The sequence below is a fragment of the Malurus melanocephalus genome, unplaced genomic scaffold (genome assembly GCF_030028575.1).
Source record: "Malurus melanocephalus ecotype Western Australia unplaced genomic scaffold, MMel_1.1 scaffold_466, whole genome shotgun sequence".
Classification (NCBI taxonomy): domain Eukaryota; kingdom Metazoa; phylum Chordata; class Aves; order Passeriformes; family Maluridae; genus Malurus; species Malurus melanocephalus.
Genome location: NW_026623698.1, coordinates 446,935 through 464,812, shown reverse-complemented (window position 1 = coordinate 464,812; position 17,878 = coordinate 446,935). Strand labels below are relative to the sequence as shown.

Below are 17,878 nucleotides of genomic sequence, written 5' to 3'. Positions count from 1 at the left end.
ACCTATGGATTAGGGARCGACTTTCTCTGCAGTGAAAGGGACCCTGCTCCTGCTGACCTTCAATTTAAATTAAATATCCTTCTGATAATTTAAAATTAGGCTGCAAGCAGGGCAGCAGGTGTGTTTTGTGTGTGTTCCTATGTGTATTCACAAAATTGAGGAAATAAATTGAATGTCTTTCCCATGTTAGACCCAACGTCCCCCTCCACAAGTGCCACAACGGAAACAACACAAGGTACAGCACAGCAACCAGTGGTGACTTCAGCAGCAAATAGGAATTTCAGCACAACAATCAGTAAGTGATAATTTCATTGAGCCATTTCTGATTTGTTCGGTACTACATTTCTGTAAAACTGCAAAACAGTAAGAGGTGGTCAAAAAGAGTAGTTTGGTGGTTTAGGGRAGCAGAGCTATTCATCCTACCTTATTATGTATCTTCAATGAATCTTGCCCTAAAATCTTCTGCAAAGAATATTACACCTTTAATTTGTAATGGAGATGATCTGAAGCCATTACACTGGATTTTAATCTCCCTGTAATTGGGAGAGACATATTTGGAAGGGTTTTAATTTTTTACTTTCTTCTTTGTTTGGGTTTTTTTTTTTTCAGTAAGTGTTTAGTCAATCAGAATGGTGTCAGAACAACACCCTTTTGTTTCTTATTTTTATATATGGTTAATTACGGTTAATAYATATTATTGTGAGTCATAGCAGTGAAAGAGAGGTGGCACTAATTACTCTGTATCAATCTAAGGAAATACTTCTRTTTCCCACAAATCTTTGCAATAACATATGTGATGGCTTGGAATATCAGATTGGATTTCAGAAAAAAATAATAATGAAAAAAAACCCRCAAAAACAAACAAGAACAAAACAAAACCACAAAAACCCAACCAAACAAAAAATCAAACCACATACYCAGCAAGTAGTTGGGTTAATTTTCAAAAGTATAATAACATCCAAAAGGAACTCGGTGAACATAAGATGAAATTCAGTCTCCCTTGTTTGTCTGTGATGTGTACAGTAAATATTTACGCCAGTCTTTTGATGAACCAGAGCTTTGAAACACTCCAATTTTATATTTAATTAACTAAAAAATTAAAAATAAATACTCCAGTTATTTACCTCAGCAGTCAGTGGTGCACCAATGCTCTCAGAATTGATGTTTACAGCTTACTGAACTGTGACAAATTATTAGAATGTGACTTCTCTTTCCTTGGCTTACTTGCCTAAAAAAGGTCTCCTGCAAAGCAGTCTGCATGCTTCTTTGTGCTAATTTTTCTTTAAAGCCACCCCTCATGGACCCAAGCCTGCTAAGCTGCCTGGAGAACTATTCCCCTTTCACGCTGTGTTTCAYCTTCTACTGATGCAGCTTTCCCACYCTGCCTTTYGTAAGGAGKGGTCTGATTGTCAGCCCAAAATCTTTGGGGTTTTGGCTTGGCTTTCGAATGCCAGTGTCATTGAGTCACAGAGCACATACAGAGYAATGCACTGCTCAGTGGTACCAAAAGGCCCCAAAGAATCTCTTAAAGCTTGCATTTGTGACACTGCAGTCCTGTCAGGAGCCTGTGGCATGGCATGTGGCRTTACGGATGCGATTCCCGATCCTTTCAGTCTGGCAGAGGTTCCTGGCTGGCGGCTACTGGAGCAGCACAGCCACCTGGAACTAAACCTTGGTGACAGGTAGAGCTGCTGGCAGGGGAAGGGAAGCTAATGAGGACAGGCATGCCTGCCAGTGCAGCTTAGCTCCAGCCACTGCTCTGCTCTGAAAAACTGGTGCTGGGGGTACCCTGGTGCTGCAGGAGTCATGGGCCTGTGCAAGAAACTTTCACCTTCCTTTTCATTCTTCTTGCATTCTTTCCCCACCAGCAAGAGTTCAGTCTCTAGCAGCTTGTGTTGTGATTTGGTTTTAAAACTACCCATTCAAGCTAAGCCCCGTTCCCTAAAAAACAAAATTTGTGATTAAAAAAAAAATGCTTGGTAAAATAACCTAAAAGCTGCTGCTCAATCCCTTTTGTAGAAGGAAAACTGGGACAGTGTGTGCAGGATAATGGAAATGCCCTGCATTAAATTAATTTGTATCATCTTTTAATGCAAAATAAATGCTTGTAAATAATATGTGTACGTGAAAACCAGTTCCAGTGGGGTTTTAAGACAAAATTCTGATCTACATTTCAAGGAAGTCATAGCCTTTGCTTCGGCACAAAGGTCTGGGCTGGGGCACAAGGAGTTGGTGTTGGGACAGGGTGTGGCACAGGGGCTCTGTGTGTGACCAGCCTTGCAGAAAGCTCTCARACCCCTCTGCCACCATCCTGCTGCTGGCTACAGCCATCCCTGCGGCTCCACTCCACTCGTGGACACAACAGGGTGTCCCTGGCTTCCCCGAATCCTCCCAGCCCCTGCCGGCATCCCCAGCAGCAGCTCCGGGCTGGGGCAGCTGCACTCCCTGAATCCAGAGCAGGCAAAGCAACACTCCTGCTCTCCAAATAGTCAGGAGAAGAAAACTGGCTACTGTCTCTTTTTCACTAGCACTCATTTCTCCCCCTTTTTGCACTGGCTGTATGAAACTGAGGCAGAAATTGGTGGTGCCTTTATGACACTTCAAAACCTACTTTTACTGCCCTGATTTTTAATAAAAAGCAGATACCTCTTGTTTTGTAATGGAAGTCATCCCTTCCTCTGCTTCAATCCCTGCTAAGAGCTTCAGCAAATGATTGCATTCACACAACCAAGATTTGACAGGGCTTCCTGTCTCTGCTGCAATTTCTGTGGCTGCTGTCACCTTTTATTACAGATTCAGAAAAAGCCCCCAGTGCTCCATACACTGAAATCATGCAAGCGTCTTTTTTTTTTTTTTTTTTGGAAGACTTGGGCATTCTTTTTCTCTACAGGCCACAAGTACAATCTCTCCTGTTTATTATATTAGAAGCTAACATTAGATTCATCTCCTTAGCCTTCTTATTTATCAATATAAGGCATCAAAACCAAAAGTTCACATTTAGTCAGTGACCTTATTTGTGCAGTTCAGGCCCTACAACAAGAATTTATACAGTGTCACACCACAGAAAATTGCATCTGCAATCAGGATTTCATATCCTGGGACACTTGAAGTGATTAAAGAGAATCAGAAATGAAACACAACAAAAATTTCTGTTCTTCCTCCCTTGGATATGGAGCAAGCATTTTGTGCAAGGTCAGTACTCAAGGTGCTAAATTACAAAGAGYTGGTTTTTGACTGTTGGTTTCTGAGTTATCTCATGCCATTCTCCTGGATGATGATGCATTATGGTGCAATGGTATATTAAATATTAAAAAGTGAGAAAGGGAAAGAATGGAGGATGTAATTTTTCTCTTTTTTTCAAACTGCTAGTAGTTAAAAAGGAAGTTTTACTTCAGTTACACTATAGAAAATCGTTATACTAACAGATATTGTTCCATTTTCCTGTTATAGGTAAACACAGARTATAGCTGGCTGATGAGACATTTTATGCAGAAAGAAGTTTTAAAATATGTATTTTWAAATACTTTGGGTTTTTACTTACYGGAAAATGTAAAGCTGCAGACAGCAGATGCGATCAACTAAGCATGTAAACATTAAAACAGATCTGTGTGGTTACCTCCTTAGCCAATTTTCATTCCTCTGAATGGGCAAAATMRTCTTTGGGATTGCTACAATRTGATTTTTCAASCAGTGCTTTCATGCACTCATTRATRCAAATGGCTTTTCAGGCTCCTGATYATGGGGGCAAGGCCTATATGTRTGTTAATGCTAAAAATAYGAGCTYAAGGGAAAAGCTTTAGTCTTCCATCTAACAAAGCTTTTGTGCTGGTATTTTAACATGCTTTGGGTGGAGTTCATTTTCCYCCCTTAAAAGTGTTTCCTTGATTCATTTATTGGTCARGAAAGGTTTTAACACACATAWAAATGTCAATATTCTTTGCAGTGCACAGAGTATATGCAGAGTATTTGTGGGTTGCTTAAAGCATCTCACAATGTCAAAACTAGTTAGGTAACAGGTTACTGTAAAGAAAAATTAAAGTACTGTCAGGAAATGCCAAAATATTTGTGGATTATAAGTAGGTTAAGTAGAAAACCATGCTAAGATCAAGTGAGGATATGTGTCGAATTTCAGCTGGTTAAAGAAAATGAAGGGTTTTCAGAGCACAGAGAGTAAGGAAATTCCTGAAGCTCAGACAGCAGCTTTGCAGAGCAGCTTCAGGTTCCCTGTTGTTGATTATCCCTTTGCCAAATGCGTGTTAACACACTGTCATTTATCTCATCAAAATATCAGCGGGGAGAGCTGCATCATCACCAGAGAGTTCTGCCGCTGCGGCAATCATCCCCTTGTGGACAGCTATTTTACACTCTATACTGCTTTACCATTTTTATTCATTATCAGCTGTTGACAACAGCCCCATGAAGCGATGATGCGAGCTCTTTTTTGCAGCATTAGCAGCAGCCCGTGTGCTCTGAGCTGTGCTGCAAGGCAGCGCTCCCCGGCAGCAGGAGGGATGCGGGATGTGATCAATGACTGCAGCGATGTGTCGCGGGGATGGCGGCACTGTCACCGCGCCCAGCACGGCCATCCTGCCGCCGACACCCACTTAGAGCTCGCACTGACATCAGCTACGCGATTTTCCCAAAAGGAAGGTTTCTAGCAGGCTGTCGGTGCTGCCGCGGAATCCGTGAGTCCCACAGGCTTTTGGTGCAGGAGCTGTCTCATCTGCTAAATGTGTCGGTGGTRGAGCCTGTGCTGGGTATTAGGCGTGAGGCTCGGATGCTGCTTAAAAGCTGCTTCAAAGCCACAAGTCAGCAGAGAATTGGGTTGCTAGGATTTAATTTTGCAGTGGAATTAAGGRGACCCTCCCCGCCAGGCTGCGGTTTTCGTCTTGGAAGTGGTGAAAACTGGCACACAGATTTTTGCCCTGTAGCACATCTACTTCACCCCTCCACACAGGGAGCACTGAGTTCTGCAGTCTGACGAAATGAATGCAACAGGATTCACGCCAAGCCCCAGGTAAAGGTATAAGTCATACCTGTTTCTGCCTGGGTCACTGGAAGGATCTCACCCAGGCTGAATTTTAAAAAGAAATAAAATGGAAATGCCATCATCCCTCCCCTCCCRATCCCCTGCCAAGGCATATCCAGGGGACTGTGTTCCTGAGAACAATCTGTTCTCACAGCTCCCAAACACGAGAGGAGCACCCGRGGCTGGGCTGCTGCCAGGACTGATAGGAACGAGTGATCCCCATGGGAAAGCAGCCCTCTGTGGGGTTACAGGGCAACTGATTGCCTCCCTCCTCCTCTCTCCCACACACCTGATTGTTTTGCAGTGTTCACAAAGCAGATTTGTGTTTGAATGTCTCTGCGCATGGAGGCTCACTGTTATTCTGATTTGCTTTTCATTTTCCCATGCAATCCTTTGCTAACCTATGACAAGGGAGCCACGAGATGGTTGCTGTTGCTGTTRTGAGCCCTGTGCATCTTATAGGGAGAGGGAAGCATTTGGGGTTTTCTTCCTTTTTTTAAAAATTGATCTCAAATTAAAATTCAACATATAAYATTTGAGTCTAAAGCCACCACAATAAGAATCAAATGTAGAAAAAGTTTTCTTTTAAAAATTCATTTGAAGTTTCCATGAAGAGAATGCAGGAATTATTAAAGCTCTCAGATCCTTGCACTATACCACAGTAAAAAAGGAGGTAGAGGGTCTTTTTACACTCACCTCTACTGCAGTTTAGACCTGCTTATTGAAGGGGTGCAATGCTGAACTTCCTGAAGAAGGCTGGCATAAAATTCTGCATCTCATCACCAGAATCCAAATGAAAGTTTTAGACACTTAAGCTTGTTTTGCATAATTTTCATGTCTCARCCTTGAAAGATACCATCTCTGGCTGCCCAGCTTCTCTCAGTTTCCAAAGTTATACGAATCCCCTGACTTCAGTGGCTTCAGCCTGCTCTTTCTTAGCTCACTGATTTTTGAAACTTGCCTTTCCAAGGTAAACCACTTATATAACAATAGGGGAAGGGAAGGGCCAAGTTAAAGGTGTGTGCTGGTAGAATAGGGAGCTTTGGGTTCTTTGAGGGGCAAAGCTGGTAATCATTTTCTAGATAAAGTGTATGATGAAGCATTCCTCAAGATTTACACATTGCACATGTGTGATGTTGCTCTCTGACTAAAACATGTCTTTARGTTGTTTTAGTTTCAGTGTTTGAAATTCACGTAAAGAGGCACTGAAAACAGTTTACAGCTTGGCTGCCTCTCTGATTTATATGAGGAAGGAAGTAWAAGGTTACTCTTGGGCACCTCCATGTTTTATTCAGTAGGTACTGTCTTGCCTGTTGTTATGCTGACTATAGATGTAGGAATTATGGACAATGCTGAAATAGCTTAAATTATTTCTCATCATTCAGTGACCTTCAATTCCTTGGGCTCAGGTCATGCCCTGCACCAGTGTCTTGGCCTCACCTTTGGCTGCAAATCTTGTGACACAATAGCCTTGGTCATCTTTTGACTGAGTGAGAGCAGAAATAAGACAATTTGTTTTTCATACACCAATTTTCACWGATACATTATTTCCTAGGCCTTAACAGCACAGAATGAAATAATTAACTCTTTGCTTAATTGCAATCCCTTAAACTTTATGCAGTAKCACATTATATGACAGTTGTATCTGAAGACTGGTTGATTGATTGATTTTTAAATTAAGGAAAACACAGAGGGCAGTAAATCAAGTTTCTCTCTTCTGCTCATGTTTCTCTTGGTGCACGACTGTCTGTTTTATGCTCCCAGTTCAGAACTATGGGCTGTGTTCTGGCACAGATATGAGGCTGTTTCTCTTGCTACAACGTGCTTTGAAGATGCCTTAGCTATGCCAGTAGTAACAATTCCACAGGGATGGTTTGTTCCTYGACAGGCAGCTCSCAGAAGCTGTRGTGCTTTCTWACCTTTAGTCTGTTCTATGATGGTYRGAGMRTTTGTCTGAGGGATGGTCCAGGGTCTAAGACAATGCTCATACAGGTTCCTCTTACCTGAACATCTGTCTTGTTTCCAGCCACACAAGCAAGTGGAACACAATTGGCACAAAATGAGAGTTTGGAGGCTTCACCTACTGTGGGATCATCTTTTCTGTCTACAGTCTCTCCAGAAAGAAACACTTCTGTCTCTGGAACTTCAGGTAAGTCTTGAACATATACATTTGCTTTCTCCATCCAAGAAGCTAAAAGGATGCTAATAATTTTGAGTCTTTTCTGCATTTGTTGTGCACTGTTCTGGAATGAGGACGTCATCTCCTTATTCATGCAAGGTACWCTGTGTCCATGTCACCTAGCTCTGAAGTTGTGTTGAGTGATGGGTGAAGTTCCAGGCATTCAGTTGAGATATGTGGTGTCATTACGGGARAATATAAATTGTGAGTGACAATAGCAATCTTCACATATGCTGTGTGAGGTCATTGTGTAGCATTGACTGTCACAGGAGGTCACCAAGATAAATTCTCTGGCTGCAAGGCAGAGGAGACAAAGGARAAAACAGCTGTAATTTTTGCAGTTGTGAATAAATCTGGAGAGAAATGTAATGCATATCACCAATTAAACGATGTTCGAAGTACAACATGGTGGTATGCAAGGTCAAAAATACATTAATTCCTCTAAACTCCAGTCTAGTTTTCTTGTTTTTCTGGGTGGGTTTTGGTGTATGTATTTACTAAGAAACACCGTGGTGAATGCAGAGGCCAGGTTATATGAATGATCATTTATTACGCTTCTAGCTGGCTTAACTCTGGTAGGTTTTGAAGAATCACTTATTCAGGTTTTATCAAGGTTTCCTGGGCCTTCACTTCATTTGGTACTTACTGTTAGCTACATGTGTGTAAATCCAACAAGGACACTTCTCTTTGTTTGCATATCCGTATCATTATTATTAATGTTTAACATCCCCCAAGGGATACAAGACTCTTTTTACAACCCGTGGATTCTGTTTTTGGGAGATAAGCATGAGTGTGTACTGTGATTTTTTCCTCATAAAGGGTAGTATTGGATGTAAAAGTGGAGCAATATCATGTGCTCAGTAGGCATTGAAATGCTTAGAAGCATGCAAAAAGATTAYAAGCATTTTAAGGAAGTAAAAGTCAGCTCAAGGCCACTGATTCAGAGAGAATTCTTTGCAATTATTTCAATAAGCCCATTCCCCATAAGACATACACTGTGTCCTGTGGTTACTTGACATTCCTGTTAGGTTTCCTGTCTTTTGGCAAATGCAGTAATATTATGGAAACCTCACTRTTGGTGTACTGCAAGAAAACAGTAAATGAAAATAGTTTTAATTAAAAGGTCTCTCTCTCAGGGAAATTCTCCAGGTTAAAATTAAATTGTAATGCATATCTGTCTGTATTGAATTACCATTACAATGTTTGTTCAACTACATTTTACRTTTCAAATTTGTCAAGAAAGTTTTACAACCTTCCTGGGGTCTGTTTGCAAAAGTCATCATCCTACTCAGCTCACTTTGCTGTAAAACCTATAAATCTTTCTGAGCTCAGAGACTTCCCAAGATGCCAGAGCTGTAATTGCCTGGCTGAGACAGAAAGAACCCATCTATCCAGGGGCAGTCAGTTTAGATATCATTGGCATAGCCAGAGCTCTGAGYTCCCATAAAACTGACATTTCAAACCACACCAGGATTTCCACACTATCACCTTTCCTGTCTCCTCAYAGCACCACCTCCTTGCTTCTTTCTTGAAGCCTGTATATGCAAAAAAATCCCCTCACTCACCCTGATTTGTTAAGCTTATCCCAAATGSTTATGTCTTAGACCACCCTTGCTCCCTTAGTCTCTGTATGTTAAAGGTTTTAAGAAAAATTGTYTTGGTCCCTTCTAAATGGATTTCTYCTCCTATCTGCAATTGCTCAGGGCCAGGGGAAGCAGTGTGCTGCACCCTAATAACTTTAAGGCAATGCAAGTGTGAAGCTGGTAATTTCATCCTGTGCTGAGTAGAGGAAATGCCACCTCTCTCACTGCCATTAGATTATTTATTCCTGGGTCTCCAGAATTTTGCACTCAGGGCCTTATTGAGGGGCTGGATGCCTTTTGTTCACTGGAGCAGAGGTTGGCATGTGCCACGGCTGCAGCCCATGGGGAATAACATAATTTGCAAGCTGAAGGTACCTGAGCCACAGCTTCTGTGTGGGAGCTCAGAGGAAAACAAATTAACRTGAAATGGATCCAAACCAGAACATTTCTATTTGGTATGCCCAACCAAAATAATTCAGCTGGCTAAATATGTTTCGTTTTGAGACCATTTTCCATTTTTTAAAAAATACCATTTTGGCGAAACTTTCCTTTCTTGATGCAGAAAAAGAAGAAAGCACATTTTGCAGAGAAATTTCCAATCAGCCATATCAAAAGATCAGGGTGTGGGAGGAGTGCTACAGAGAGCTGGAGAGCAACTGAAATGAGTGGGGGAGCCTAGGAAAGAACGTGTGGAAACATCTGGGAAAGATATTGCTGCATGAAAGGGGAYTGAAAGCAGCAGCCACAGAGGAGGTGCTCACCCAGGCCAGAGAGGCACTAAGGACTGTTTTTAGCAAAGAGAGCAACCTGCACATGTGCCATTGACACATGCACTTCTTCAACTTGGGCTGTCTTGTATAATATACCTCCTACTCCTCCACCTCCTCAGAGGATTGCTTGCTAATATTTGATTTTCTCCTTTTGTTTAATTAATGAAAAATTTGAGATCAGAGTCTGAATAGATCTGAGAAACTGCAAGTATTGTGGCTTTCTATTCTGTGATCTAAACAACAACAAAAAAAAATCCATAAAACAGTATGAGATTAAGTTCACCCAGCAGGTTGGTAAGATTAAATGATCTAATATAATAAACTGTCAGATGAATCAACCTGCTTCATCTATTGATATCTTTATTGCACTCCTCCAATTATAAATCATACTCACTTGATTCACAGGAGGCATCTCCCTAAGAAAATTTTTTATGAGTAAGACCAGTAGGGTTTGTCTCTTTCTGTACACAAACTGCAGGAACTCTGGATAGTGATATTAGATAAAAATTACCCACCATATCTTCAGCTCATTCACGRAGAGAGAGAGACACAACAACAGAAGTTACTGGAAGATGGAGAACATAGCAAAGCCTCAGTTAACACTATTAYAGATCTATGCTGTTGTCAAGACAARAAAGGCTTTYTCAAGTTTTTAATTTTGCTTTGATTTATATTGTGGTATCCCCTCTGAGTAATCAGCCAAGATTATTCGTTTGTTTTGCCAGTGAACGCAGTTGGATGTGGCTGCACTCCAAAAGACAGAAGTAGCAAACTACGGGGTATCCAGGCTGTTTAGGTAGCAGTTGTTGGAGAGCAGAGTGGGGAGAGTTTAGTTTATAGGTCTCTTTCTCCATCTGTCAAGTTTCTCACCAGTGCTGGACTGACTCAGGCAGGCAATTTCAAATCAAACCATRGTCATGTGCCAAATTTTTTATCCTTGTCCTCCTTACTGCACAATGAGGAACGCAGCACAGCCAGTGTTGCACACCTCACTTGTCATGCTGAATCTGGAAATCTTCCCAGATTATTTATGCAGAGCATCTTGCTTGGAGCCCCAAAGGATGTAGCAAGCTCTGTACAGGCAGCTCAAGAAGCTACAGTTGCTGTTACCGAACCAAATGCTGCTTTTCCTTCTGTCCTTCTCTTTCCAGAGAGCAGCAGCATGTGAGCCCCCACCAAAAAGGGCACTGGATGGTTATTTAGAAAATGCAAACTGAAAGCACCTGCTGAATCACTCTGATAAGCACTGCTTTGTTTGCGTGGCAGGGCTGAGCAGTCTCTGAACAGAGGATGAACTGGTGCCTTGCTTGCATGCTGGAGACAGGGAGGGAGAGGAAGGCATGAGATTTTTCCAATTTAATTTTTCATGCTCTAGCAAAACCTGGGTGAGATAACTTTCGGAAAGATTCTGGTAGTTTTATTGTGTGTGGGTGTGTGCAGCTGTTAAAAAATAATGGAGGCCCAGCAAGAGAGAGCAGGGGGCTGCTGTTATGTTTCCTACCTGGGATGATTTTTGCTGTCTGAGTTTATTAAAGTGGCAAGGTCTGGCCAGGACGGCTGCATAGCTTTTGGTTGTGCCAGTGTATACTGAAGCATGTCACCCAGCTCTTCCTGTTTGCAGAGTCTTGTGTCACCTGCATTCAGCTTTGACAAGCCATTAAATCTTTGAGGTGAAMTTGGATATGGGCTTGCTTTTCCTATTTATTTATTTGTTTCAATTTGAGCCAAGATGCTTCACCTTGTTTGTAAGAGTGAATGAAATGGAAAACGTATAATTATATTATAATGTTGGAACTCTTTCAGAGGAGAGTTCCACAGCCTTGAGAGACAAGATTCAAAKTTTCACAGAGAAGTGACCAATTTGTCAGACTTGACAAAGTCTTTTGCCTTTGTCCAGCAATACACACACACAGGGCCTTACAGTTCACTTGTTTGACCACTGCTGTATGATCACATGATATTTTTACCATGGCATCCCACACCTCACAAGCTGCAGGAAAGGCAGTATTCTGGTAATAAGCAATCATAATATATTTGGATATTTCCTTAATGCCAGGTATGTGTCCTGCTGCGTTCTGTGCTGTGTGTTGTTCCTTTGACAAGTGATTTAACTTCCTGGAAGCTTTTGCTTGGTTTTGTTGGTAATGTTGCCCAAACATTGCCTAATGATTCATCACAGAGATCCTCTTTGAGCAAGGTAATACTGCTGTTTGCAGATGGATTGATGAGATGACAAAAAAGCTTAGGAAAACAGTCTCCTCTCCATTCTAGGAAGCCAGGGTGAGGTAACTGTATACATTCAGGATATTTAGCATGGCAAATATTTGGTGTGTTCAAGAAGAGCTCTTACTGCTGACTTTTAAGTGCTTGGCTTTTCAATCTAAACATACTTCTTGCAAATGTTTGTGATTAAAATGCAGTTAAAGTTTTGTCACATGTACTATTAGCAAAAGCAGTTATTTGCACCCCAGTGGCTGAAGTGATCCATGGTTTTAATTGGATCTAGAGAGAAGGAAAAACAAGAGCAGCTTTCTGATTTTCAGAGATTATATTCACAGCAATAGAATAATGGGTGTTACAGCTCTGCTGGTAGGAGCTTTCTTTGTGCAAACATCAATCCATAGCACTGAAAGTGCAGTGAGGGTTTAAGAGTGGATTTGCATTCCCTGAGGAGCCTGGTTGAGAGGAGCACTGCAGTCCTGGGTGCTCAGGGGAGAGGCTTCATACCTGTCTTTAATTACAGCTGCCTCCATGATGTTGCCTTTGTGATCCCCCAGCCTGGCACAGCTGGGACACAGAGGACAAGCTGGTGGGTCACATCCTCCCATGGAGCTCTTGGGATAGGCTCAGATGCACTGCTCCCCCCCAGATGCTCTGGCACCACTGAACTCTGAGCAGACCCAATGAGGAGGACTTTCCTAATGTCCTCCAGCCTAGAGAGAGGTGACCAATGCTATGATTTTGTGCTGGTCAACAGCTGTCTGAACATGAGCCACTGTGCCCAGGTGGCCAAGAACATCAATGGCATTCTGGTCTGGATCAGCAATGGGTGGCCAGCAGGACCAGCACAGTGATTGTCCCCTGTATTTGGCACTGGTGAGGCCACACCTTGAATCCTGTGCTCAGCTTTGTGCTACTCACTGCAAGAATGACACAGAGGTGTGTCCAGAGAAGGGCAATGGGGCTGGGGAAGGGTCTGGAGGGAATTCCTGTGAGGAGCAGCTGAAGGAGCTGGGAATGTTTAGCCTGGAGAAAAGGAGGCTCAGGGGAGAGCCTCTACAACTGCCTGGCAGGAATTTGCAGTCTGGGGGGTCTCTGATCCCCTCTCCTAAGCAACCAGTGACAGGACAAGAGAAAACAGCCTCAAGTTGCATCAGAGAAGTTTTAAGTTCAACATCAGGAGGAATTTCTTCATAAAAGGGGTTGTCAAGCATTGGAAGGGGTGGAAGGTGGTGGAGTCACCATCCATGAAACAACTGGATATAGCATTTGGAGCTATGGTCTATTTGACAAAGTGGAGATTTGTCAAAGTTTGATGATTTTGGTGGTCTTTTCCAGCCTAAAAGATTCTGTGCTTTACAGCTCAAAATAATGAGTGGCTACTGAGGATATATGATGGCTGAGGTATTTTTTCCCCAGGTGGCTGCAGTAATCCAGTGTGAAAGGTCTTACCAGCTGGGCAGAGTATCAGTCACTTGTTCCTGGAAAAAGACAGCCTCTCTCGTACAAGCTGAAAAATGTTTTGCTGCCAGTTCACACAGGTGGATGTTCTCAGAGACACAGAGGAGTTAGGTGCTTGTCTCCCTTGGACTTGAAGAGATTTAATGCAATGTAATAAAAATCCCTATGGGAGTGATGGCTGTCTTCTGCTGGCCTACAAATGCAAGGCATTCACAGTCATCCTAATTTTCAAGTCTGCAACAGTCTAGACACACASAAACAGCAGCATGCTAACAAAAAAGACATTTGTGCACCAAAAACTTGCATTGTACCCAGTGCTCTGTGAGGTTGATTTCTTCCCCATTACCAGTGCCTCTCAGCCTGCTGCTTGGCAGTGTGCTAGGCAAATGCATCAGGACAATAAACAAAGATTTCTTTTTAAAGGGTTTTGTGACTCTTGAACATGTGTCTCAATTAGTTTCTTTTATTAAAAGACTTCTCAGTTAAATGTCAGCTATTCAGTCCCAAGCACTTATTTGGTTCTGGAAGGAGGAGTTTTTAAGAATATAATAATTAATTCAGGATTTTCTTCTCTTGAGCAGAGTAACAACGTAGCATAGGCTGGGGTTTGGATTCTCCTCCTGTCTATAAGGGATGTCTGGAGACTTTTACAGCCCAGACTCTCTGGGCTTGGGAATGGTGTTAGCATGTCRGTCCTGGGGCAGGATTTGTTGTTGCATTACTGAGCATGTTGCTAGAGTCTGCCAGTTTGCATSATGTGAAGACTCTGGACACCTAAACCAGGTACTAACAAAGCTATTCCTTCTGTTTTATTGCAGGTCTTCCTGTGAGTTCTTCAACAAATTCAACAAGTAAGAGCAATAGAAGAGTTTTCCCTTGAACACTGATGAGGAAGGCTGGTGTGGGGTGGGAGAGGGACAGTCTGAGGAAAGGAAGTGTTCAGGAAGCAAGAAGGATCCRGGAGAATAAAGAACCTGAAGCATACTACAGAGAAGTGGAAGAGTGATGTTCAGCCTGTAGCACTGAGTAACTTTGCTGTGATTTCAGCTAAGCACCATGCTGGACTAGCAGATACTGAGAAAAAAAAAAATAGGGTGGGACCACAGAAAAAAATCAGGCCTGGCATATTACATGATGCAATGGGAAGCTGTTATAGAGTGTTTACCAAGGAGCTTGCTCTTGTCAGTGGCTCTCGCTCTTCATCCTGCAGTTAGAAACAGCAAGTYCCAGAATAAGGCAGGTTTCCTGTGCTAATGAACCTGTATTGTCCTATTTTCCCTTCTCTGGGCTTGTCAGGAAGCAGTCTCTTCTGTACTGGTCCCTGCAGTTCTTGCAGCTGCTGCCAGCAAAATCTTTTCCCTCCTGTTACCATGATAGATGTATTTCTCCAATTACTTTTWTTCCAATCCCAGATCATTCCATGACTGGAAAATACCTTCCAGATCCAGAGAAACTAGACAGGAGGGGCTGACTTGTGAGAAACTTCATTAAAAGAAGCGGGGCAATGAGCTGGAGGTTTTAGTTCCTTGCTCTATTTTATTCAGTAATGTTTCTTTKCAGCTGTCATATTTGTTATTGATGGTCACAAGTAGTTAAAATGCTAACCTATGGATTTTTCTCTCCTTCATTACTCACATGTTGGTCAATTAATAGATAACCAGAAAAAAACTCAGCGGATTTCAGTCCTCAGTTTCTCTTCCCACGGGAGGCACAAATGCAGGGATACACATTGCTGGTTTTCAGTGCAGTTTGTTTCTGTTGACATTTCCAGGCAGTATCCAGGGTAACTCATTGCTGTGTTAATTGCCTGCTTGCCCTGTGTATCGTGTAGTATATGATAAGGTAACTAAAAGGGCAGTAGTGTTTCCTTGGGAAATCTGAAGCAATCMCATGGAATTAAGAATTCATAGGAATTATTTTAGTCACTTGATGATGGCTCAGTTTCCATCCTTACATTATCACCCCTCAGCAGACAGGCTCAAAGAGGAAGAGAACTTCTGCTTTAAAGAAACAGTGATTTTTCAGAGATAAAGTCTTGGATTTAGTGATTGTTTCCTACACTATAGCATGAGAATGTCTCAGCTTTATTGTTTAGGCACCACACAAGCTTTAGGAAGTGATCATTTTTCCCAGGAGGTTTCTGTGTGTATCCAGACAAATGAAGGTAGAGGAGTGAGGAGGGAGAAAGAAAACAACCACCAAAACATTTTAAGATAGTAGGCATGAGTTTAAAATCAATTCTGCAAGGAAGAGGAATTTCTGCATGGTTGGGACAAACAAACCTTATTTGTTACTGTAACTCCATAGATTTACATGGAGTTRCAAGTATTGCCCATACAAAAGTTTCTGTAAAAATAGGGACTTGTCTTTCAGAGACTTAGTAGAACAAAATTGTATTCCAGACCTCAAAATGGCCATACAAAATTGGTTTTAATGAATTCATTAATTTCATWGCTTCCACCCAACAGTTTGAACCCTCTTTTGTTCCTTGGAAGAGGAGCCATGAAATCCTGCAGGTGTGGATTTTGAGCAGGTTATCTGAGCAACAAAACCTCAGTGGCTGCTACCATGTTGTCACTACTTATACACAGAGCTCTAGGACCTCTGCTAGGACCCTTTTTAAGAGATCATCTTCCCCAGATGCCTTTGAGAGCCATTTCTGCTATTTAGGCAGGCAATGGAAGTGCTTGACCTTGCACCACATCAGTCCAGGTAGTCGACTCCTGCAGTGGCAGTGAGCAGTGTCTGCTCAAGCCTCCATCCCCTATGGGATCCATAATGGCTCTATAATGTACCCAGGGAAACAACAATGTTTGGGCTTCCCATTTTTTTCATAGGCTGCATGCAGCAAGGTAATAAATATTCGGCATTGTTGATACCTGACTCAAATTCAGATTACCTGCAGGTAGAAATGCATTCCTTTAAACCCAGCCCTAAAAAATGCCCCAGAGGCTCACAAAAGTCATTGTGCTCTCCAAATGTGGCAGCAAGCATGCACATTCCTCTATAACAGCACACCAGAAACTTGCTATCTGCTAATATTGCACCTCCTTGGACTTCTTCATCTACTATTAGCACTTTTTTTTTAATAATTAGCAGTGAAATATTTTGGCCTTTCTTTTCTTGGAGATAGGTCTAATTTTCACTCTCTTTCTTGTTTATTTACTCACTGAAAGTCCTCTTCTAATATTGAGCAGTACCATAWCCTCCTAAAAGTGAAAAATTTTGTAGCTCATAACCTGTAATCAGATGATCTTAGGGAAGATTGCACCCATACAACGTGCATGTTTATTTTAAGCCACCCTAGATAAGCTTTTCCGTCCCTCTTGCCAGGTTATCCAAGTATTGTTGAGAAGAAATATAGATGTGAAGCACCAAGTGGCTCCAGAACTGAGGATACAAAAGTGTTTTAGGAGGGTAATTTTTCAGAGGGAGCTGTTTGGGGAATTCTGGCAATATGAGTTGACCTGAAAGGCAATATTTCTTTTGCAGATTCAGCTTCTGGAAGTCCTAAAAGCAGTTTTGGAGACCAGACTAAACAAGGGAGTGATATCCGCTATTCTAGTGAGTATTCTTACTTAATTGTCCTGCTTTTGCATTTTCAGTTGATCAGTTTTTCTTTGTTGAGTGGTTGGAGCAGCAGACAAATGAAACTGGCACTTTTATTCCTAGCCTTACCAGACTCAGGCCCTATTACAAACCAGATTTAAATGCTATTTATAAAACTCCTCTCACAGAAAAGCAGACCTCAATAAGTTATCACCAATCTCACCACAGTGCAGCACACTTATTTCCAACACCTGATTCAAAGTGGTAAAATTGAAAAAAAATAATCATCCCCCATGAGAGAAGGCACAAGGGAAAATATGAAAAAGTTGCTCATATACATGTTGTACATATGATATGGAGGCATTGTTATGAATCTTTTAAATGAATATATTATTCATATTGTCATGGGAAAGAAGGTCTAGGAGGCAGTCTTCTGCAGACTCTTTAAGCACTTGATATTTGCGTGATGAATGCTACCTAATCTTCCATTTTAATTTTATGCATCTCTGGGGCTATAGTGCTGCTGCAGATTTGCCATTTCCTGCCCAGAGTACTGACTAAGCAAAACATGTTTGATGTTTTCCCCCTGTAAACTGTCTCCCTCTAGTTCCAGAGATGCACAGACACATCTACAGGAATATTAAATATTAATTGCACCAAGAGGCACTGAGTGCAGCCTCCCCCTGACACAGGGCTTAGGCCAGCAGGAGGGAGAGTGCCTGCTGAATTTGAATGTGGCCAGTCCCTGCCAGAGAAAAGATAAAAGGGAAGAAGCTGGGCTTATATATTTCCCTGGGAAGGCTTCTCTTCATTACATAATTCTTTCCTTTTTTTGCTTCTTGGCTGGGAAACACCTGTCAGGAAATGGCAGATGGTGGGAAATAATAAAAGGAAAGAGATGTCCTCATTTTAAAAGGAGATCTTGCATTTTCTATCCCTGGTTGTAAGTGCTGTGGGGAATGTTWCTGAATTATGTAACTCCTTGGTGTCTTTCTGGGTGCACAATGTTAAAAGCAAAATAGCCTCTTCAGCTGCTGAATTTCAGACAGGTCTTTTTTTWAAAGAAAATAAAAAGAAGAGGAAAAAA

At 41.9% G+C, this 17,878-nt stretch overlaps 1 protein-coding gene across 2 annotated transcripts in view; it reads left to right on the top strand.

Moving 5' to 3' along the window:
• The window catches only part of EMCN (endomucin), a 51,211-nt gene that overhangs the window by 17,058 nt on the left and 16,275 nt on the right, over positions 1-17,878 (top strand). For both annotated transcript variants that reach the window (XM_057380692.1, XM_057380691.1), the window contains exons 4-7: positions 191-295; positions 7,056-7,178; positions 14,061-14,093; positions 16,735-16,806. In XM_057380692.1, coding sequence (XP_057236675.1) covers positions 191-295; positions 7,056-7,178; positions 14,061-14,093; positions 16,735-16,806 — 333 coding nt within the window. The remainder of the gene's footprint in view (positions 1-190; positions 296-7,055; positions 7,179-14,060; positions 14,094-16,734; positions 16,807-17,878) is intronic.